The sequence below is a fragment of the Ursus maritimus genome, unplaced genomic scaffold (assembly GCF_017311325.1).
Source record: "Ursus maritimus isolate PB19 unplaced genomic scaffold, ASM1731132v1 scaffold_4, whole genome shotgun sequence".
NCBI lineage: Eukaryota > Metazoa > Chordata > Mammalia > Carnivora > Ursidae > Ursus > Ursus maritimus.
In genome coordinates this window covers 38,431,302-38,443,597 of record NW_024426552.1, presented here as the reverse complement: position 1 = coordinate 38,443,597, position 12,296 = coordinate 38,431,302, and the positions used below count along the sequence as shown (strand labels likewise).

At 35.9% G+C, this 12,296-nt stretch overlaps 1 protein-coding gene across 1 annotated transcript in view; it reads right to left on the bottom strand.

Moving 5' to 3' along the window:
• Positions 1 to 12,292, bottom strand: part of ZNF654 (zinc finger protein 654) — an 84,667-nt gene extending 72,375 nt beyond the window's left edge. The window contains exon 1 of the mRNA XM_008704557.2: positions 11,946 to 12,292. Coding sequence (XP_008702779.1) covers positions 11,946 to 12,134 — 189 coding nt within the window. The 5' untranslated portion in view covers positions 12,135 to 12,292. The remainder of the gene's footprint in view (positions 1 to 11,945) is intronic.
• Positions 12,293 to 12,296: the final 4 nt, after the last annotated feature.

Here is a 12,296-nt window from a genome sequence, read left to right as displayed (position 1 = left end):
CATCATTGTACTACCCACATATAACCACTGTTAACATCTTGGTATATTTCCTTTTTCAAGCTGTGTGACTTGGGGTTAGTTGCTTAACCTCTCTGAGTCTCAGCTGCACTATTCATAAAATGAAGATAAAAATAGCACCTATCTCACAGGGTTGTTGCAAAGAATAAATGAGAATCTAGGACAGGGGCTGACATACTTTTTCTTAAAGAGCCAAAAAGCAGCTTACGGACCATACATCCTCTATCCCAACTACTCAACCCTGCCATTGTATCATGAAAGGAGCCACAGAAAATGTAAAAATGAATGTGCATACTCCAATAAAGTTTTATTTATAAAAAACAGGCAATACTGCTTATGTCACAATGGCTTACAGCAAAGGTTCATAACTTTTTGGTGTGTTTGGACTGTTGTTGGGTTGTGTTTGTTTTTTTAGCAAGTTTTGAAATTCTTAAAGAGAATGTGACAAAACAGAAAACAGACCAAAACAAACAAACAAACAAAAACAAAAAACAGACCTACTCAACAAAGAAATGGCAAATACAACTTTTTGCAAATAATTTCAGAGAGTTCACAGACTTTCTGAAGTATATGAATGGCTCCTATATTCTATCATCAAAAAATCTTATTTCTAATGAAGTGGCTCATTTATCTTCACCACACTTTCCCTCTCTAAAATCCACATATAAGCACAGTGAGACTACACCAGCCTACGTCCGAAATATATAATCCTGTTACAAATTTTCCACCTAAATTTTTTTGTATTATTATATTTTCCTAGGTCATTAGTTATTGAACACATCGTTTTTTAAGGCTAACTAATAGTTCTTGAGGGTTGAAAAGTTTTCAACTATTTTAGATGTTCTGGCTGCTTTTCCATTTTCAATTTATTCCTCTCATTAATTACAATTAATGTTATAATGCATACCTTTATATCCAAATTTATATTTCCTCAAAAGTTAATGCTTTAAGGAAAATTACTAAGCCAAAAGGTAAAAATTATTTTTAATGTTTGTAATATAGTCTAATGGATAGTAGTCCAGAAAGGTTGTGGTGATTTTTACTCCCACCAGCTGAAAATGAGCTAGCTATCCATTTCACTACACCCTCATGAGCATGGACTATAAATTTTAGACTTTACTTTTACTTGAGAGATCTTTAGGCAAGAGTTTTCAAGGCACGGTAAAAGGATAGATAATTAAGCCGAAAAATGCATATTCACTGTACCCTGGATTAGTAAGAATTCCACATCTGTGCAAGGTTGTATCTAAGTAATATGGAAAGATACTTTAAAATGTAATCTTTGAAGATAAATATCTAAAACATATTCCATACTCTGCTGCCTTCAAAACACAGTAACATAAAATAACTTCTACTGGTTTGTAATCATCACAACTCTTGCATTTTAAAAATAAACACTATAGTGAGCCACTGCTTCTGAGAGAAGTATATCCCATTTAGGTGGGTTGGGAGGAAAAAAAAATAAAAGGTTTGAGAATCACTTCTTAAAGGGAATTTCCAATAGCTTAAGTTTGATCTTTTTCTCTTTTACATTCATGAACATCTTTAGTTTCTGCTGCCTTCAGTCTTTTTTAATAACTATTTCTACTCAGTCCACAACTGCTTTATCAAATACACATACACAGATGCTACAATAGGTACCAAATGCATATTCCTAGGTACAGTATAATGTATGCGTGTATTGAAATGGCTAAGTACACACACAGGCTCTTGACAGGCTGGCCAGATTCCAATCCGACGATCACCAACTAGCTACAGTACCTTAGTTAAGCCATTTACTCTCTTGGTCTTAGTTTCCTGATCTGTAAAATGGGAAAAATGGCACTAACCTATAGGGTAATGGATTAAGTGATAAAACACATGAAAGGACTTATCACAGCACCTGACACTTGGAAAACACTCAAAATATGACTTATATATACATATATAGAACATTCCAATAAAATAAGTAAAACTTTCAGATATTAAAAATATAAGACACACACATCTAATCAGTGACAATAGTGATTAGGGAGTATTTAGAACACTTCAACTTCAAAATATACAATGGTTAATTTTAGTAAACTCCAGTTATAGAAATATATATTAATAAACTGTATATACATTTTATGGGGACATTATATATACCCACTTATATACATACACATATTTCCATTGCATAAAAAGCAATGCTGTGCACCTATTAATACCTATAGTAGTCCCCCCTTATCTTCAGGGGATACATTCCAAGATCCCCAGTGGATACCCGAAACCACAGATAGTATCAAACCCTATATATACTATGTTTCTTCTTATACATATATATCTATAATGAAGTTTAGTTTATAAATTAGGCACAAAAAGAGATTAGCAATAATAACTAATTATAACACAGAACAATTTTAACAATTTCCTTTAACAGAAGTTATGAGAATGTGGTATCTCTCTCTCTCAAAAATATCTTATTGTACTCTGCTCACCCTTCTTCTAATGATGATGTGAGATGATAAAATGCCTACGTCATGAAATGAAGTGAGATGAATGACATAGGTAATGTGACATAGTGTTAGGCTACCACTGACCTTCTGACAATATATCAAAAGGAAGATCATCTGCTTCCAGACCACAGCTGACCTCAGGTAACTGAAATCGCAGAAAATGAAACCATAGATAAAGGGGCTCCCATACTGACATAACTGCTTCTCTACCTTCTCTCTTTCCTCCTTTCACTTCTCTGTACCATATTTTACCACAAATGGAGCCAGAAAATGAGCTTGTAGCTTGTGCCCTTCTTTCTCAAAGCTAATTAACTGATCAATTACAACATAATATTCAACCCAAAATGAATATAACTAATCATATAACTAATCATGCCTTCACCTATGCAGATGAGCACTGCTGAACAAAAGTACAGACTAGTGGTCACTCTACATTCATAATCAGTAAATCCAAATGGTTCTGTAGGTCAATTCAACCTACCTCTCTCTAAGAAGCTACGATTTTAGACCTCCATTTACCTTAAAGCTCCAACTAGTATCACGTACTCTCAACACATGAACTTTCCTGATACCTCAAAGCTCCTACATAAAGCAACCCCTCCATTTTGTGTTTTGTATCTTAACCTTCCTTCCCTTTTTGAAATCTTATTTTATAGATTATCCCTTCTTTCTTTTGTAGATTTACGTCATCCATTCAAATGAATCATTTTCATCAGATTTTAAACACGCCAAATTCTCACCTCTATATTTTTTTAAATACTCACCTTTAATCCACAAGCTCTCCAGCTTCTACTGATATCATTTCCTCTCCTTTATAAGCTATCCATACTTACTGTCTCTCTTTCTTTGCCTCTCACTCCTCAAACTACTCCACTCTGATTCTTGCTCCCATCACTACATTAAAACAGCTCTGCTTAAAGTCACCAAAGACCTCTCCATGTTAATTCAATGGTTGGATCTCAATAGCTTTCAATGTCAAGTACCATTCACTCCATCCTGAAACATTCTCTTCCACTGACTTCTGTGACACCATAGTTACTTGGTATTCTCCAACCTCTTTAACTAATCCTTCTCAGATTTCATCTGAAGACTCAATCTTTTCTACCAGGAAATTTAACTACGGAGTTGCTGAAGGTTCATTTCTAAGTCCTCCTTCTTTTCCCATTCCATATTATCTCCCTATGTTAGCTTATTCATACAGATGACTTCAAATACTATCCATCCACACAGCTAGGATAACCAGACCTCATCTCTGCATTCTGAATTCTGTAAATCCAACTATCTTTAAGATCTCTCCTTGGCTGAGGAAAGGTATCTTAAACTCAACATGTTCAAACTAAACCAAAAAAGCTCAGCAGACTTCAGCTTGCCCAAGAATACAAAAATAGGCAAGCTCTTATTAGGCCCTATTTTATAGTATTGTATACCTATTCTTCATAGAACTTATCAAAGTTATAACTGTACACAAAAACAAGGACAATGCCTATTTGCTTACTACTATATACCCAGTGTCTTATATAACTGACAAGCTTCATCTATAATATCAATGACTTTTTTTCCTACTGCCTAGATGGAAAGCCTTTCAGCTATTTTCATATTCAGTTCTGCTTTGAAGAGTTGAGTGTACCCAGTGCTTGGTACAGAGTGTCAGTGTACTAGACTTTAGGATCTTATGTAACAAATTATACAGACAGAACTCCTCTCATGTTGATTTTGCCACCAGTATTCCACCATGGCTCTAACCAGGTGACATTGATTGGGCCTCATACTAGGAACAGACCCATAGTGGATAGAGTATACTGCTGAAATAATGAGCTGACCAGTCAGAGAAATAGGGAGCTAAGAAATCAATGTGATATATATTATATGAAAGCTAAAGGTTACCGATCTAGTGTTAGATTTATTGGAAATTACAAAACTTAAAAATACTATCTAATTTAGACTAGGTACTACTATAAATGATTTACAATTTAACCAGAATTAATATTTAGTTTATTACCTTAGATTTTAAATGTTCCACTATCCTTACCATTACATATTAATATACATTTAAAATGGTATACCAACTAACTATATTTTACTGATCTTATGTTTTCAAATAACTTACCAGACAGTGATTTTACCATAGCTTTCTTAAATTTAATTTAAAGTTCTCTTTTCTGCTTTTGTTTGTAATTGCTAAGGTATAGTTTAGCAATTTTTGGCAGAAAAATCAAGACTCGGTGCCAACAATAATAGTATAACTGGTGCCTCACTTCTGTTTGGCAGAACTGCAAAATGATGGTATCATTAAAATACTTAAAAGCAATGAACTTCATTTAAAAATATTTTCTCCTACCATTTAATCTACAAAATTAAAACTGAGATTGATTTTTTTAAGCCAGTATGATGGGTCGTTATTAGAAAGCAATATGGACATATTTTTTAATGCAAGATTGTGTATAAAGAAGTTATTTAAATTTAGGGTTTCATTGGTTAACCTAAAATGACCTTTGTAAGTTCACTTAACCAATTCATTTTTTAAAAATTTACATATTCTTAAGAAACAAGGAGTTAACATTTTATCATACTCAAGTAATCTGGCATTTACTGCATTTCTTCACAAAAAATAAGGTAGGAAGGTAGGAAGAGTAAAAAATAAAATGTTTTTATAATTTATTTTTCCTCTGATTATAAAGGTAGTTGGTTTAATCAAGAAAGTATAAAAAATTAGTAAGTGTAAAGAAAATAATCAAATTCAGCTATAAACTTATCACTAAGAAGTTATTCACTATTAACAATTTGTATATTTCTTTTCAGTCTTTTTTATTTACAAAAGTGAAATTACCTGCTTCCTGTGTCTTTTCAGTAGATATTATACCATGAACTGTTTCCCATATGAATAAATATTTAAAAATATGACTGTTAGGAGAACATAGGATTCTACTACATGTAACAAGTCCCCTAACTTTGGTCATTAAGGTTATTTTCAAGGATTTGCTATCATAAATAATGTCATAAGGAAAAATTAGTACCATTCAGTTCCGAAAGTCAACCTAAAATGCATTAAACAACAACAAAGCATTTAGCTCCCCAAATATAGCCATCAAGATCAAGGGTTCATTTTATTTTGTTTTTCCTAATTATAATAAACTAATGTGTTTCCATGGAATTCACCTTTTATGAACACTGGAAATGGCCCAAATGTGTCAAATTTTTAAAACCATTTTTAAAAAGCTAAAATTTTAATTTGCAATTTAGTAATAAAAATTATTTTGCCATAAGGAACAAAGTAAATCTGTGTGATGAAATTATTTCTAGCTCTGAATATTCACTACAGAGTACATCAGGAAGTAGGATACTCTTTTTCAAAAGTAAATAAATCACTCTGAATTAGTTTCAGTTCTTTTCCTTTTCATCATCTTTCATGTCTATTCCTTATTGAGCTGAAAAACTAACTTGAGACTTCTAGTTAAATGTGGCAGATTGAACATACATTTATTTCTGCTCCCACTTGAAAACTCCACTGAAATAACAGTAAAAATACTTTTGTTTCAAAAGACCTAAAACCACAAGGAGGAAAACAATGAAAAGAGATGACAACATTCAGATAGCTCTTATTTAGAAAGGAGGGAGGGAATTCAGGAACAAGTTAATTTGTACTGAAAACACCAGAAAATCTCAGGAATCTGAAATACCACATTATCTCCAAAAGTGGAGGTGAGAGTGAAAAACAGATCTGTTCAAAGTCTCCCCTAGATCTCTTCCCCTACTAGATCAATGGGAACTCTGCATTCTCTGAAGAGGCTGAACTGTAAGAGACTCAGAAATGACAGGGCAAGGGAGGAAGGGGTTAGAAGAAAGGGAAGCGATATAGAGGAAAGGGGAGAAGGGTGTAAAATCAAAGTGTACAAACTGAACAGTGATTCAGTAAGGTACTCCCTACCTCCTCCATCAACTAAGCTAACTGATCATATCTATAACGAGGAAAAAAATTATAAACATGGAGGTAAAAACTGTAAGAGCTAAAAGAGTTGCAAGTGATTGCCTCCAGGGAATATGTGGGTTAAGAATAGGACAGAGTATGATGGCTGCTTTTTATGATAAGCTGTGGGGGGGCGGGACTGGTTGCCTCTCTAATACGCAGTCTTGTTTACTTCTCCCTTACTAGTAGAATCACAGACACGTGTTTATCAGGAAATATAATACAAAAAAACAATACAAAAAAGTCCTAACATTTTTTTTTTTTTCAAATGGGGATAGCTAACAAGATGGAAATGGAAGTCACTGAGAAGGATTTGGGCAATATATGTTTGGCTTACCCCACACACACCCTATTCCTGCTACTTAGAACTCAGATGTGATGGCTGAAACTCCAGCAACTATCTTGAGTCTTGAGGTAAACTTGAGATAAGACAAGGATGACCGATAAGAAAAAGCAAATGATGGTACTATGATCATTCCTATACTATCCATTCAAGACTTTTCACATAAAAAAAATAAATGTATACAACGGTTTAAGCTGTTTAAATCAGGTCTCTATTAGAAGCAAAACGCAATTCCTGATATTTAAGTCCTATAAGACCTTTTAAAATAAATACATAAGAAACATTTATAAAAATTCAAAATAAATTTAAAATAATTCCAATTAATAGCAAGAATTATTAATAATGTATTCTTTACCCTAAGAAACTACTCAAAGAACTATAAATACTATGTAAATTCTATATTAAGACTAAAAAATAGGGGCGCCTGGGTGGCACAGCGGTTAAGCGTCTGCCTTCGGCTCAGGGCGTGATCCCGGCGTTAGGGGATCGAGCCCCACATCAGGCTCCTCCGCTATGAGCCTGCTTCTTCCTCTCCCTCTCCCCCTGCTTGTGTTCTCTCGCTCGCTGGCTGTCTCTATCTCTGTAGAATAAATAAATAAAACCTTTAAAAAAAAAAGACTAAAAAATAAAGACTATATTTTCCAAAAACAATTAAATTTTAATTTCTCTGGGGTGCCTGGCTAGCTCAGTTGGAAGAGCATGTAACCCTTGAGCTCAGGGTCCTGAGTTCAAGCCCCACGTTGGGTGTAAAGATTACTTAAATAAATAAAACTCATTAAAAGAAAAGCTTAAATTTTAATTTCTCTAAAGTAAGAGACATTAGCATGTATTTTAAAATATACATTTTTGCCATTTGTATCAGTATTACAGACATAAAGTATCCACTGAGTTCCAAAGTAAGGGTATAGTAGGGTTTCTCAACTTTGACACTACTGATATTTTGGGCCAGATAATTCTTTGTTGTTGGGGCTGCCCTGTGCATGTTCAACAGCCTCCCTGGCCTCTACCCACAATATGCCAGTAGCAATCCCCCAATGAAGACAATCAAAAATATCTCCAGACTTAATGAAGGTCCCCTGAAGAAAACAAAATCTCTGAGAACATGCAGTTGTTCTGCATATCATTTAGTATTTCATCAGGGTCTTCTAGTTAAATAACAGAATTTTAGAAATGTAACATTCCTAAATTTTCTCTAAATTTTATTGTGGGATACAAACTATAAGTGACTTACAGATTAGATTACCTCTAACGTCCCTCTTAAACCTTCAGAGGATTTCGCACGACAGAAATATTAATAGCTTCTATCTATTTAATCTTACCTATGTGCTCGCTATAGTACTGAGCACTTCAGGTTCATTCTCTCCTTTTCTACTCATGAAATCCTCGTGGGATGGCTATTAACCCTAGTATAGTAAAAAAACAATTTAAAATCTACTTTAATCAACATATCAAAATATTTCCAGAAATACTTATTTATCACTCACTACATTCTTTCTGGCACTAAACTAAGAACAAAGTACCTTAACTTGTTAGTATACAACTTATGATGAAAACATTTCAATATACCTAGCAACAAGGTAAGCCGAATTATTATAACCTTCAAGTATTGGAGAAATAGTTCACAGTACCAAAGAAGTTAGAGAAATAATAATTATCTGACTATTTCTTCAAATATTTTTTATACTGTGGCATAATGAAAGAATACTTTAAAATCTTTTTCATCCATGATTCCCTGAGTACTTCCAGTAACTACTTTTCCCCTTTATGCAACTTGCCAAAAAAAGTTCATTTTATAATTATTTGAGAATTTTTTTAAAGATTTTATTTATTTACTTGACAGAGAGAGCATGCGCACAAGCAGAGGGAGCAGCAGTGGGAGAGGGAGAAGCTGAGCAGGGAGCCCGACGTGGGGCTCGACCCCAGGACTCTGGGATCATGACCTAAGCCAAAGGCAGGAACTTAACCAACTGAGCCACCCAGGCACCCCTAATCATTTGAGGATTTAATTGTAATTTCAATCTACCTTTCAGTAGAAATTGAAGGCTGGGCTCCAATCCCAGTTTGCACACCTATTGGAACTGAAGGCAAGTTAACTTGTTCAGGCCTCCATTTCAATTATGTAACTTGCATAATAAGACCAATGTGAAGGCCTTAAGAGTTAGTAGGCCCTCAATGAAAATTATTTTTCCCTCTCCTTTCCTCTTTAAAGCAAATGAAATATCAGTTAAGGGCCAATTTTATTTAAGCATTTGTTCAGAGTCTACAAATAAGAGCCAAGGGAGAATGTGACACAGCAGTTAGTCCAACATTAGACCATGTAACTATTTGGAAACCAACACTTTCAATCTCTCAAATGTATCATCTCAAAAATTAGCTGAAACCTCAAGGGCTATTCCCTTGGTTTAAGATTTTATAATTACCGGCATTGCTTCTCAAATAGAAAAGTACATCAAAGTATTGGGTATAGGCATAATTTATCACATGTATTACCTACTGTCTTCTGTTTTACTTTTCCTTGTTGTAAAAAAGACACAAGAACTTCTCTTCAAGTGTTCCTTCCTCTCTCCCCTCACCCACACAACTAACTGCCAAGAAATTTTGATTAATATTTCTCTCTAAAGGGAAGATAAATTGGAGTCTTTCTTCTCAACATCACAAGGTTCTGTGTATAATTCATATATTTAGTTAACTGTCACCCACCCAAGTGTATATTATCCATTTTATAGATTACCCATGATTAAGTAATTTACTAATGAATGTACGTTACTTAATATTATTCTTAATAAATATTAGGAAACCAAATGCTTTAAAAAAACAATCTTTGGTAATTAGTAATATGATCCACTGCTTCCCTTACTGGGGGAATAAAACAGAACTACTATACTAGAATTATATTAATCAATGGATAAACTTCAACTTAATACAGATAATCCTTTATTCCATCTTAAAGTTTTAATACAAAAAAAGAACTTCAAAGCTCACTTGCAAGGTGGAACTAGGACAGGAACTCTAAGAACAGATCTACTGGTAATCCAGAGTACTATAAAATATGTAATGAGGTTTCAGGTAGAAGATGGTAACATGAAAGTATGTCAGTATAACTTAACTCATAACTTAGCAATATAAAAGTTCGTTAAGTATTTCCTGTTTAGTTTATTTTCTTGGATATTTAAGAGGTAGTGAAGTTTTATAGAACCTTCAACTTCATTTGTTCTTAAAATAATTTACTGTCACTGTTCAGATGCTGTATTTTACATGCTAAATTTACTCATTGTTCTTAAAACTGATTTCAGGATACAGAAGAGTAGTTAAAAGTTCAACAAAAATGTTCTGGCCCTCAAAATTTCAAATTCTACAGCAATTAACAGTTATCTGATCAAATAAATCAACAAAGCTAAATGTAAAGAAAACCAAGTTGCTGATTAATTACATAAAAAGCAAACATAGATAAAAATGAAGAGACTTTCTGCCACTGAATATATTTAAAAAATCAACTGTAACTTAATTTTCAGAAACTTAAAATTACTATAGATACAAAGTCTACCTATAACATGCTTTCTACATGAAAAACATACAGTTAAAAGATAAGTACTGTAAAGACACTGAATCTCTAAATCCAGTGGTGAATGCCAATACCAAAAAAAATTTTTTTCAAGAAAGTCACTAAATAGAGAGCAGTGCCAAAGAAAACTGACACACTTTATACCAGGACAATTTCCACCTTCAAACCAACTTATCTACTGAGGTGGGAGGAGGAGTCAAAAAACAATTGATTTAAACTAAAGTGTTAAAAACTTACCTGAAAACGTCAACTCCATCCTTTTTCTTTCAATGCTTGCAAAGGCATAAAATCAAATTTCAGCAAACACAATGCCCACTTTTTGTTAACTTTATTCCTACTTGTTACCACAATGAAATTAATAGCTAAGTTCAATTAATATGTAAAAGATTCAAATCCTTTACATATTCACTCATTTAATTACTCTCCCTATTTGGCAGAAGAGGAAACTAAGGCACAAAGAGGTTAAGTAACTTGTAGGTTACTTAGGTTGCAAGGTAACACAACTAGGAAGTGGTGGAGCAATAATTTGAACCCTATATAATCCAAGATAATAAACAAATAAAAAATGGAATGGAGTGTTAAAAAAAAAATCCAAAACAGTTCGCAAAACGAGAGTGTTGTGAATGAGAACGAAATGTTTAAACTATAAATACACGTAGATGTGAATGTAAATTGCACAAATTTTACCCCTGGACAAGTACTTTGTCGCTCTAATATTTTATTATGGTCAAACAGCTTAAACTACATCATATCGTAGTGGCAGACTACCAAGTAAATAATTTATCGTCACCGTTCGGACACTGTATTTTACAGGCTGCATAAAATACATTGTAATTTAAAAACGGAAGGGGGTGGTGAGGTAACCGGAGCAATAGTTTAAGGAAAACTACTTTTTCTATCAGCAGTTCATTAGAAAAGAGAGTACGCTTGTCGGGGAACCAGGGTAAGAGAAGGAAAGATGACAATCACACTGCCTTAACCCCACCTCCCAAAAAAGTAACTAACAGTGGGTCAGCGCCTAAACCAACTGGAGAACTGGCCCAGTGGGATCTCGTGAGGGGATGACAGGAGACCCTAGCAAAGGGGGAGGGGTGGCGATGACAGGAGAGGGGGCGGTAGAGAGATGGCATGCCACCCATCTCCGAAAAAGGGGAGAATACGGGGGGCAAGGGCCGGAGAAGGGAAGGCAGGAAATGTTGCCAGAGATTCCAAATGAGATGAGAAGGAAGAGGGTAGGAAACCCAAGAAGGCGGGACCCTCGGGCAGAAAGGGGTCTGTTTGGAGGAGAGGAGGCATGTCAGTACACAGCCTTCCTGCCAGCTGACCCTCCTTCCCTCCAGCCCCTCCACCCCTGACAAACTCTCACTTTCTCAGCAACCCTAAACCCGCGGGTCATCCCAGTCCCTCTCCCTGCCCCCCACCCCAAGCCGGATAGGTGGAGAAGGGAGCTTCACTCTTTCTCCTTGTTGGGCTGGGGAAGCGAACACCGGACACAGCCCTGATTCGAGAACGAGAAGGCCAGGAGACGCAGGGAGGCCCAGGACCCGGGTGACAAGTCCGGGCGGCCGACGGGCGCCTCACCTGACAGAAGCGTCGGCAGTAATCCCGACTGCTGATCCCAAAGCCGCCGACACCGCAGCTGCCGCCGCCAGCGCCACCTCTGCCGTCGCCCGCAGCTCTAAACCCAACAGGGCCTGGCGGGGACTCCACAATGGCCACGAGCTCTTCTCCGAGGCGTTCGGCCTCTTGATCGCTCTCTTCCTCCGCCATGAGGCTCTCGCCGCCCAGCGCGTACCAGCCCCTACGCCGCCGCCGCTGTAGCTGCCTCGGTTAACCTCCTCCTCCTCTAGTTCCCTCCCCCTTCCCTCCGCCCCAGCCGGACAGGGGCCTCTCGGCTGGCTCTACTTCCGGCTCCGCCCACCCACGCCCCCA